General features: G+C 44.7%; 2 protein-coding genes and 1 non-coding gene across 3 annotated transcripts; all 3 read left to right on the forward strand.

Moving 5' to 3' along the window:
* Window positions 1–11: 11 nt before the first annotated feature.
* On the forward strand, window positions 12–4149 carry LOC124411037 (pre-mRNA-splicing factor syf1 homolog). The gene is made up of 15 exons (XM_046889878.1): window positions 12–267; window positions 347–495; window positions 552–873; window positions 957–1256; window positions 1333–1480; window positions 1553–1704; window positions 1778–1998; window positions 2082–2244; window positions 2329–2442; window positions 2533–2695; window positions 2793–2902; window positions 2976–3179; window positions 3270–3504; window positions 3584–3739; window positions 3831–4149. Exons 1-15 carry the CDS (start codon window positions 226–228, stop codon window positions 3908–3910), a joined length of 2559 nt encoding a protein of 852 aa, XP_046745834.1. The 5' UTR covers window positions 12–225; the 3' UTR covers window positions 3911–4149.
* Window positions 4150–4498: 349 nt separating this feature from the next.
* LOC124410794 (importin-5) lies at window positions 4499–11328 on the forward strand. Its single transcript, XM_046889411.1, has 14 exons — window positions 4499–4661; window positions 5599–5748; window positions 6247–6473; window positions 6545–6641; window positions 6923–7488; window positions 7822–7930; window positions 8017–8316; window positions 8608–8790; window positions 8874–9000; window positions 9104–9469; window positions 9551–9804; window positions 9947–10467; window positions 10540–10759; window positions 10857–11328. Exons 1-14 carry the CDS (start codon window positions 4581–4583, stop codon window positions 10950–10952), a joined length of 3297 nt encoding a protein of 1098 aa, XP_046745367.1. The 5' UTR covers window positions 4499–4580; the 3' UTR covers window positions 10953–11328.
* On the forward strand, window positions 6670–6799 carry LOC124412029. The gene has a single exon (XR_006929753.1). It is a non-coding gene; the product is annotated as a small Cajal body-specific RNA 8 (non-coding RNA).
* Window positions 11329–11413: the final 85 nt, after the last annotated feature.

An 11413-nucleotide genomic window follows, 5' to 3' on the forward strand; every position in this document is an offset into this window, starting at 1 on the left:
TCGCGGTTACCATAGATTTGGAACTAACGAAACGATTCCCCATCTACTTTAGTCCGCATCTGTATCGTTTTGGTAGTTTCGGCTTGTTTGACGCGGTCGACGCGGTGTTACTTGCTAGGTTAGGTCGTGCTATACTAAATACGACGGTATACGTGTGTCAGTTACGTTGCATTGTTGCTAATTTGAAGAGAAAAAAAGCCGGGTCTGGTTATTATTTGGGCAGATATGATGCAGCGAGAAGATTCCGATGGGAATAGTTACGTTTTCGTGAGTATACGCTCTAAATCTTGTCGGTAACTAAACATAACCTCAAAAAGAAATCAACATTCCTTGTTATCTCTCGCAGAACGAGGAAGATCTGCCGTACGAAGAGGAAATCCTGCGAAATCCTTACTCCGTGAAGCACTGGCAACGCTACATTGATCACTTGAAGAGCACGAAGAGCGTTAACCTTAATATTGTCTATGAACGAGCCCTGAAGGAGCTGCCGGGAAGGTGAGCAAACAGTTGCCCCATACTTCAAACGGTCACTAAATAAACATATTTTGTAGTTACAAGCTATGGTATAACTACTTGCGCCAAAGGGTGAAACAACTGAAGGGACGCTGCGTAACAGACCCGCTCTACGAAGATGTAAATAATGCTTTTGAGCGAGCACTTGTATTCATGCATAAAATGCCTCGCATCTGGATGGACTATTGCACTCTGATGACTGATCAGTGTTACATTACTAGGACCCGTCAGGTCTTCGATCGCTCGCTTCGGGCTCTTCCAATCACACAGCATCATCGTGTCTGGCCACTCTACATTGGCTTCCTCAAGAAACACAATGTATATGAAACGGCTGTACGTGTCTTCAGGAGATATCTGAAGGTGAGTACTCTCCGATCGACTTGTTTTCAGGCAAACGTGAAATGTTACTTAAAGAATATACAGATTAAGTAATATCGTTACAGTTAGCTCCAGAAGATGCGGAGGAGTACATAGAGTATTTGATATCGACGGGAAGGTTGGACGAAGCTGCGCTCAAATTAGCCCAAATTGTAAACCAGGACGACTTTGTGTCGAAGCATGGTAAATCGAACCATCAACTGTGGAACGAGCTCTGCGACCTAATATCAAAGAATCCTACTAAGATAAAATCCTTGAACGTCGATGCCATAATCAGAGGTGGACTGAGGCGATATACTGATCAATTGGGGCCTCTGTGGAATTCCTTGGCTGATTATTATGTTCGTAGTGGCCTTTTTGAGCGAGTAAGTATCTTGTCCCCATTTGCAAATCATTGGGCGAGAACTTTGTGCCTGGATCAAAAGTTTGTTGTTTCCACAGGCCAGAGATATCTACGAAGAAGCCATCCAAACAGTTTCCACCGTCAGGGATTTTACCCAAGTGTTTGACGCTTATGCGCAGTTTGAGGAACTCAGCCTCAGCAAGCGGATGGAGGATGCTGCCAAAAATCCCAATCCAACCGAAGAAGGTGAGTCTGAAATTCTTGGCTCAATGACACAAGTGAGATTATCTATCGTCTATAATTTACATGACTTTCTAGATGACATTGAACTTGAACTTCGATTAGCAAGATTTGAGCACCTCATGGAAAGAAGATTGTTGCTGCTGAACAGTGTACTGCTTAGGCAAAACCCGCACAACGTACAAGAATGGCACAAACGAGTCATGCTCTACGAGGGGCAACCTCACGAGGTAACGAAAGTTGAAGAAACAGTAACACCTCTGCTTGTTTGATCAATTCACTAACAAAGATGAAATTCCTCAGATAATCAACACGTACACAGAGGCTGTTCAAACAGTGTTGCCGCAACAGGCAGTCGGCAAGCTACACACACTGTGGGTTGCGTTTGCCAAATTCTATGAAGAGAACGGACAAATTGCAGATGCCAGAGTCGTGTTTGAAAAAGCGACGCATGTCGCTTACACCAAGGTTGATGACCTTGCTTCTGTTTGGTGCGAGTGGGCAGAAATGGAGATTAGGCACGAGTAAGTATCGATTATTAAAAATAGTCGACATTTTTTTTTAGACAATGTACTGTAATTATGGTGTTCCTTTTTCTTGTAACTAGCAATTGCAAAGAGGCCTTGAAGCTCATGCACAAGGCAACCACTATGCCCTCACGCAAAGTCGCGTATCACGACGAGACTGAGACCGTTCAAATGAGATTGTACAAGTCACTGAAAGTCTGGTCCATGTACGCTGATCTCGAGGAGAGCTTTGGCACATTCAAGGTATGCCGTTTGATATGTCTATTGACTGTCAATAAAACTGGTCAACGTCGAGTTCCTGATTGCAGATGCATTTTTCTCTTTCAGACCTGTAAGGCTGTGTATGACAAGATCATAGATCTCAAAATTGCGACGCCGCAGATCATCATAAACTATGGTCTATTTCTGGAGGAGAATAACTATTTCGAGGAAGCTTTCAGGGTGCATATTTCTTTAATCTCACAGTATATAGCAATACACCTTGTATATGCATATTTCGGAATTTTCCACGTTTGTGCTTCTTTCTTTCAGGCCTACGAAAAGGGTATCGCTCTGTTCAAATGGCCAAATGTATACGACATATGGAACACGTACCTCACCAAATTCCTGAAACGATACGAGGGAACGAAATTGGAAAGAACTCGCGACCTGTTTGAACAATGCTTGGAACATTGCCCGCCAAAGTATGCCAAGGGTAAGTTTGTTCTAAAATTGAATAGGTATATCAAATGTTGCCTAAAGTCTGTCCATTCTGATTTTAAACGACATTAAAATTCTTTTTATTCGTCAAGCACTTTACTTGCTATACGCGAAGCTGGAGGAGGAACATGGCTTAGCAAGACACGCGATGTCGGTGTACGAGCGAGCTACTAGCGCCGTTTTACCAGAAGAAAAATTTGAGGTGGGTTACAGCGTTCGAAAGAGTTGGTAAAAGTTTCTAGGGTGCAGTTCTCTCAATTTTTCAATCCTTTCAGATGTTCAACATATATATAAAGAAAGCCGCTGATATATATGGAGTACCGAAGACGCGGCAGATCTATGAGAAGGCGATTGAAGTTTTGAATGAAGAAAATACGCGGGAGATGTGTCTCCGGTTTGCAGAGATGGAAACTAAGCTCGGTGAAGTCGATCGGGCGAGGGCGATTTACGCTCACTGCAGTCAGATATGCGATCCCCGGGTGAGCGAATTACTTAAATTTATTTTAGTTATGTTTCTAAATGCTCTGTATGAGAAGCAAATAAGTAATGCAGTGGTTCTTGTTCCTCAGGTAACATCTAATTTCTGGCAAGTTTGGAAAGAGTTTGAAGTCCGCCATGGCAACGAAGACACGATGCGGGAAATGCTGCGAATCAAGAGGAGCGTGCAAGCAATGTACAACACCCAAGTGAACATGATGTCAGCACAGATGCTTAACAGTGCGGCAAATCTCTCTATCGACGACAGTGCCGGCGCTGGTGACGCTATGCGACTTTTGGACAACAAGATACCCCCATCCAGTACAGGTCAGTCTCTGGATAGGCGTATGAACTTGAAGAAAAATTCGTAACATTACTCATGTCTAATTATCGTTTCTTTTTTCAGACGCTGCTGCGCAACCTGGATTCAAAGACAATATCAAATTTGTACGAGGAGTAACGGAAGGAGCTGGAAGGTCCGAACCTCAAGTAAACAATCCAGATGAAATAGACATTGACATGGACGATGACAGTGAAGATGAAGAGAAGGAAATTGAAGAGGGTATAGTGTTACATCTTGTTTACTAGGAACGAAAGTTACAAAGTCTTGTTACATCAATATCCCAAGTTTGATGGTTGACTCGTTTTTCTAGATGTACCAGTTGAGAAACAAGCCATTCCGTCGAAAGTTTTTGGAAGCCTCAAGACCACCACAGAGGACGAAGCTGACTGAAGTGTTTTCAATACTACATATTTGTTGTCAAACAAGATTTCACCACTATGGTTTTTTACCTAGTGGAAAAAAAACTGGACAAGTAACCTACTGTATATGTAATTCGTCTGTCGGCTCCGAGCATGGGCATGCATATGGGAAATTGAAAATAAAATTCCGATTCGCGTCTCTATTGTCTTCGCCGTTTCTGTATCAACCTCACATTTTAGAAAAACTTATACATTACAAAATATCAAAATTATATCAAATGAACTGCTGAGCGGTTTAGCTCCTAAAATTTGAATCGGTTGCGTTTTGATGTAATGCAATATAATTCGATGGTTTTCGTCCTGAGAATGCACCACAAACAACATTGTGCGTCACGTTAACTATACTTTGGTTCATTTCGGTACATATGGGCAGATGCCCCTAGTGAATTTTAAAAGACCCTAAATTTTGAATTTTAGAGGTCATCCAACTAGAAATCCTGTAGCTCCCGAAGCGCTATCTGGTGAAATTCTGGTCGTACCAGGGTGATCAGATCTTAAAAGAGCATTAAGGATGGCGTTCCCGGCGATGAGCTGGGGAATTTTCCGGCGTGGTATTAGCGGCAAGTCGTAGCTGTCGGTGTCGCCGCATGACGATCGACTCGGAGGTGCTTGCGCAGTGATTCATTCGTTCGGCGGTGACAATGGCGGCAGACCTCGAGCAGTTCCAACAGCTTTTAAACACACTCCTAAGCACCGACAACGATGTCCGGACGCAAGCCGAGGTACGTAACGGCGTTCCTTATTTCCCCCTTGCGAAGGCGACGTCCCGGTTTGACTGGGACACGTCGTTGCTTTTGAAATACAAGCGATTCAACGCGGCTGCACGCCCGTCGGCAACGTGTTTGTCACGAGAGAGAAGCCAACATGCGGTCGCTTCGCGAGTCGCCGTCGCCCTTTTTTGACCCCAACGCTACCGCTTCAGCCGCCTACCGTAACACCCTCGCCGCGTCTACTTATATCAAACCACCCTTCGCGGCCTGACAGGTGTCCTGCATTTTACCGAAAGGTCAAAATGGTGGCGCGTGCTGCGCGGCCCGCCAAACCGCTTCTACCCACGACCATGGCCACGCCGCATGCCGTCCTCCATGCCGCCGCATCCCTCGAGCCCCGATTCCGATTTCCCAATAAGCACATCATCTGCGTCCGAGATTACCGACGCGCAATTCATTGTCCGAGCCACGCGCTCCGAGCGATTTGGCACAGTCATGCACCCTGAGTTTATATATACGTATATGTCGCGAGATACTCGCACGCCTCGCGCATCCACCTCACTTCTCATCGCGATTCCCAAATTCGCCTTCTGTCCACATGATCGGCTCGTGTCCCTCGTCAATGACAGACTCACACGATCTTAGTGATACTGCCTATTGATATATGCTATATGTTGCGCGATGGCTTGACAAGAAACACGTACTTCCTATTTGTATGTACATACATACACAGGAGAGGCATGGATACGTGTCGGTCAGGAACCACATGTATGCACAATGATATGCGAGAGATAGAAGTGCCTTTTTTTATCCTGATTTTTCTTCTGAATTCATTTTAATCTTTGATTTTCAACTTGACGCGATGCATAGTTCAAAGAGAAATCATACAAGACATGATTTTGTAACGCAGCTCATTTTATGAGTAACTCTTGTAACTTGTACCTTTTAGGAAGCGTATAATAGCCTACCAGTGGAGAACAAGGTGACATTCCTGCTCGGCTCGATCTGCAATGCTACGCTCGCCGAGGAAATGCGTGCAATGGCGGCGGTCCTACTACGAAGATTGTTTTCTTCAGAGTTTATGGATTTTTATCCTAAAGTAAGTGAATTATAGCCTGGTTTCATTTATCAAAAATATTCAACAAAGCAGGTTTACAAAATTGTGCCGTTCAGCATGAATACTCTATTGCCTCTGACCAACTTCGTCTTGTCAACTTGAAATTAGTTGTCTTATTTTTCCCACATTGACCATTTGACATTTGCCGAGAATAAGTTTGATAAAAATATGCATAGGCATAAGTGTTGCGTCTGCATATTCATTTTAGTTTGCCATGTGGAGTCAGCAGTCATTTTCGGATAATGAGTTTGACAGCGTTACACCCATGGCAGATGAACTTGCGAGTCCAGCCTTTCTCCCATCTGTCGTTTTGATTGCTGGGATAACGAGGCCCTTGTAAGGCGTTTCTGAGAGTTGGCTGCGTATTTCTCATTGCGTAGTCATAGTTTCGAAACATACACCACCATATGAATAGTTCAAATAATTTTTGACTGCACATAATGTCGCTGTTACAACAGTTTTGAACAAATTCTTGTTCAGATTCCGCCAGAAGCTCAAGTTCAGCTGAAGGAGAGAATCTTACTTTCCGTTCAAACGGAACAAGCCGATACAATCAGACGCAAGGTATGCGAAGTTGCTGCCGAAGTTGCACGAAATCTTATCGATGACGATGGCAACAATCAGTGGCCAGAATTCCTTCAGTTCCTATTCCAGTGCGCCAATGGGCCAGTCCCTGCCCTCAAAGAGAGTGCTCTCCGCATGTTCACGTAAGATTCACGTAACATTCACGTAAGAAACAAGTGACTAATTTAAATCTACTATTTTTTTTTTCACGTAGATCTGTACCTGGTGTCTTTGGAAACCAGCAAGCCCATTATTTGGATCTAATAAAGCAGATGTTACAGCAGTCTGTGCTGGATGCAACGAATTACGAAGTGAGTCACATGTATGTAATGTATATATTGGGAGGAAGATACGTTAGTGGATGTAAAGTTTTGTCCACTATTCACAATTTCTCCCCAAATTATATCTGCTTTCTGATGACTGTAACTTGTTGAGTGTTAAATTACAGACAGATACGGAGCAAATAAATGATCCATTTACAAGTACTGATTATTGACTAACGCTTTTCTTACTTTCATTCTATCTTCGTACATGAATATATAACCCGACACAAACTTTTTTAACATTGCTTATTCTCTGTGGGGAAATATAGGTGAGATTTCAGGCAGTACGGGCAATCGGCGCCTTCATCATGCTGCATGAGAAGGAGACCAATATCCAGAAACATTTCTCGGAGCTGCTGCCAGCAGTGGTCCAGGTGATGGCGCAGTCAGTCGAGAAGCAAGATGATGAATTTTTGCTCAAGGTTCTTATCGACCTGGCAGAGTCGACGCCAAAGTTCCTGCGACCCCAGTTGGAAAACATTATGGAGATGTGCATGAAGATATTCTCTAACGAAGAGATGGGAGACTCCTGGCGACAGCTAGCACTTGAAGTCTTGGTCACACTGGCAGAAACAGCACCAGCCATGGTGCGCAAAGTTGGAGGTAAATATATCGCCGCTCTGGTGCCGCTCGTGCTCAAGATGATGACCGATCTCGAGGAAGATGAGGAGTGGAGCTTCTCTGATGAGATTATCGAAGAAGACAACGATAGCAATAACGTCGTTGCTGAGAGCGCCTTAGACAGACTGGCATGTGGCCTTGGCGGCAAGACGATGCTGCCACAAATTGTACAGAACATTCCAACGATGCTTAGCAACACAGACTGGAAATACAGGTGAGATTTTGACGATTGATTTATCTTTGCAACCGATGTACGCTTCATGTGGAGTCAGCAGCTATGTTCGATTAATGTGTATAGCAGCGTTACACCCATGATAGAGAAACCTAGGAGAACGTTATCTTGTCCAGGTTCGTCGTTTTGACGACACGGATATAGAGCTCCTCTTGGGAAGTTTCGATATGCAGACCATGATGTTTTCCATCATGGCCAGCACTTTGAAACAAACAAAACAACTTGTTTTTCTATCAAAGAGAAGAACATTAATTTTGCAAATAATCAAACCATGACAAATTTCTCATTTGCAAATCGCTTAATATCGTCTTTCAGACACGCAGCTCTGATGGCCATATCGGCAGTCGGCGAAGGTTGCCATAAGCAGATGGAGGCCATACTACCTCAGATCATGGATGGAGTCATACAATATCTTCAGGACCCAGTAAGTAATAATCAGCAATACTTGGAATTGCAATCTCTTCTATCGGGTGAATGTGCAATTAATTTTTTTCTCCGTTTCATTCTCAGCATCCACGCGTCCGTTACGCCGCTTGTAATGCTGTAGGACAAATGTCGACTGACTTCGCGCCGATTGTGGAAAAAAAGTTTCATGACAAAATAATACCTGGTCTACTAATGGTGCTAGATGACAATGAGAACCCTCGAGTGCAAGCACATGCCGGTGCAGCGCTAGTTAACTTCAGCGAAGACTGTCCAAAGAACATCATGACTCCTTACCTTGATGTCATCATGGCAAAGCTCGAATCTATACTTACGGCAAAGTTCCAAGAACTGGTCGAAAAAGGCACGAAGCTCGTTTTAGAACAGGTAAGAAAGAGATTCTAAACAATTTTTTTCAACTAGTTGATTGTCAGCAGAGAGCGAGGGCAAAAAATTACCTCTTCACAATCCACCGATGAGTTCGCTTCAGATTTGATCGGTCACTTATGAAGAGGATATCAATTCTTTTGGTTACTGTCAGCGGTTCGTTTTCATGTCTTAGAAATCTGCCGCCACGATCAAACGATACAACTGCTCCTTGTTTTCTTTCTGCTTTGTACAACTTGGTTCAACGTTGAGTTGATTATCCCTGATTCAAGATACGATCTTTCCCGTTAGGTTGTGACTACGATCGCCTCGGTCGCCGACACGTGCGAGGAACAGTTTGTGGCCTACTACGACCGGCTGATGCCGTGCCTAAAGTACATTATCCAGAATGCAAATCAACAAGAGCATAAAATGCTCAGGGGAAAGACCATTGAATGCGTCAGCTTGATCGGCCTGGCGGTCGGACCAGAGAAGGTAGTAATTTGTTTTTGTTTGTTTCGATAATGGAAATGCTTTGCTTGGATCACGATTAAAAAACTGAAATTCCCACCATCCAGTTTATCACCGACGCTAGCGAAGTGATGGACATGCTGCTAAAGACACATTCGGAAGGTGAACTTCCAGACGATGATCCTCAGACTAGCTACCTCATTTCCGCATGGGCTCGGATTTGTAAAATTCTTGGTAAGTTTCTTTATCACGTCTTGTTCACAGGCCCTAAAATTTTTCCCAAACCGTAAATTTTATCACTGGTAAAGTTTTTGAACTTCTGTCTCCTTTGCACCAGGCAAACAGTTCGAACAATATTTGCCGTTGGTGATGGGCCCAGTTCTCCGCACAGCAGCGATGAAGCCAGAGGTAGCCCTTCTGGACAATGAAGACATGGAAGGTGTCGAGGGAGACTTGGACTGGCAATTTGTTTCCCTGGGGGAGCAGCAAAATTTCGGCATCAAGACAGCAGGTTTGGAGGACAAGGCCTCGGCTTGCGAAATGCTTGTTTGTTATGCCCGCGAATTGAAGGATGGGTTTGCCGATTACGCCGAAGAAGTCGTCAGACTGATGGTCCCCATGCTCAAATTCTACTTCCACGACGGTGTCAGAACGGCAGCCGCAGAAAGCCTGCCGTGCTTGTTGGACTGCGCCAAAATCAAAGGTGTGTCCTCGCACTTCGGTCAATTTCGTCTCGTTCAGCACTGAGGTTCGTTTTGACTCACTTCGCATCTTCTTGTTTCAGGACCTCAATACCTGGAAGGTATGTGGGCGTACATTTGCCCTGAGTTGCTAAAGGCCATAGACACGGAGCCCGAGTCTGAAGTTTTGTTAGAGTTGTTATTCTCCCTAGCAAAGTGTATAGAGACTCTGGGCGCCGGGTGTTTGGGTACGCAACAAATGGCCGAACTCCTCAGGATTCTTGACAAATTGTTGAACGAACACTTTGACAGAGCCGTTGCGAGGCTGGAAAAACGCAAAGACGAAGATTACGATGAGGTACGTTAACGAGAAGTCTTCATTTCGTTTTTATTTCTTGCACATTATTTATGGTATAAGTTTTTCTTTAAGAATTCACATCGATTCAAGGTACTGCATTAATAAATAAATATGTGAAGAGAAATTCGTTGATATTTCATAGATGGTAGAAGAGCAGCTGGCCGATGAGGACAACGAGGATATATACACGCTGAGTAAAATCGCTGACATACTACACGCTCTCTTCACAACGCACAAGTCCGCGTTTTTCCCATACTTCGATCAGATTTGTGGTCACTTCGTGAACCTCCTGGCTCCCGAACGTTCATGGCCAGATCATCAGTGGGCCTTGTGCGTTTTCGACGATGTGATAGAGTTTGGTGGGTCAGACTGTGCCAAGTATCAAGAGTACTTTTTGCGGCCGATGATACAATACGTCTCCGACAAGTCCGCGGAGGTGAGACAGGCAGCCGCCTATGGTTGCGGTGTGCTCGGACAGTACGGTGGTGCGGCTTTTGCCCAAGCCTGCGCCGAGGCCTTGCCGAGGTTGGTGGAGGTCATCAACGACCCAGAGTCCAGATCGCCGGAGAATGTTAATCCCACGGAAAACGCGATTTCGGCAGTTACGAAGATACTGAAATACAATAACAAGGCGATCAACGTCGACGACATGCTACCCCATTGGTAAGTTTTCTAAACGGGTTTCTCGGGTTTCGCGATGCCTTAAATCGTTCGTTACATTTCTGTCATTATTAGGTTGTCGTGGCTGCCGGTCGTGGAAGACGAGGATGAGGCACCGCATGTGTACGGCTACCTCTGCGACCTGATAGAAAGCAATCATCCCGTGGTTCTGGGACTGAACAACGCAAATTTACCCCGACTAATCAGCTTCTTCGCCGAGGCGCTTTTTAAGGACGCGGTGCCGGCCGAAAATCCCGTAATGGCCAGGATTCTCAGTATCGTCAGACAGATCCAGGTGCGCAAATATTCGTCGATATTTCTTTGTCAATGTAATATTTGTCAGGTGGTAGTTAGATAGTAAACCCTGTATTCACGTATTGTATTTTTTTCAGAACAACGAGACGATGTTCCAGGCCTGCATAAGCGCCCTGACGACGGACCAGCAGCAGGCTCTTCATGAGGCACTCAGCGGCCAGCCGGCCAACTAGCCCCACTCCCCGTCCTCTACTTCCTCCTCCATGTTTCGCACCGCCCGAAGACTCCGTTCGACGAATGGAAGTCCTAGTTCGTAAGCGCTCTATGCAGTAAACGGCAGAGACTTTAGGTAGATAGATTTTACTTTATCTCGATACCGAAACGCGTTTACCCCGGGTTATGAACCATTGTCGCAACCCAGAGGCAAACGCATCGGTCGTTTGTTGTTACACACATCATTGGATGACAAATATTTTGATGCCATACGAATTTCCCCGTTGATTTATTGTTGTTACTCTCATCTCACACATAACGTTATTCTGTCTCTTTGCGTTTTTACAAATTTTTACCCCCTCTTAAACGATTGTGCGATGTCGAAACGCGGCTGTGGAAAACTTAAGCGCCGAAACGCGGTCTTGTAGAAAAACTACTATCGTGATCACGTCGAAAATAATACCCAGTCGCATCCGGTGAA

This window comes from Diprion similis, chromosome 10 (genome assembly GCF_021155765.1).
Source record: "Diprion similis isolate iyDipSimi1 chromosome 10, iyDipSimi1.1, whole genome shotgun sequence".
NCBI classification, from domain to species: Eukaryota; Metazoa; Arthropoda; class Insecta; order Hymenoptera; family Diprionidae; genus Diprion; species Diprion similis.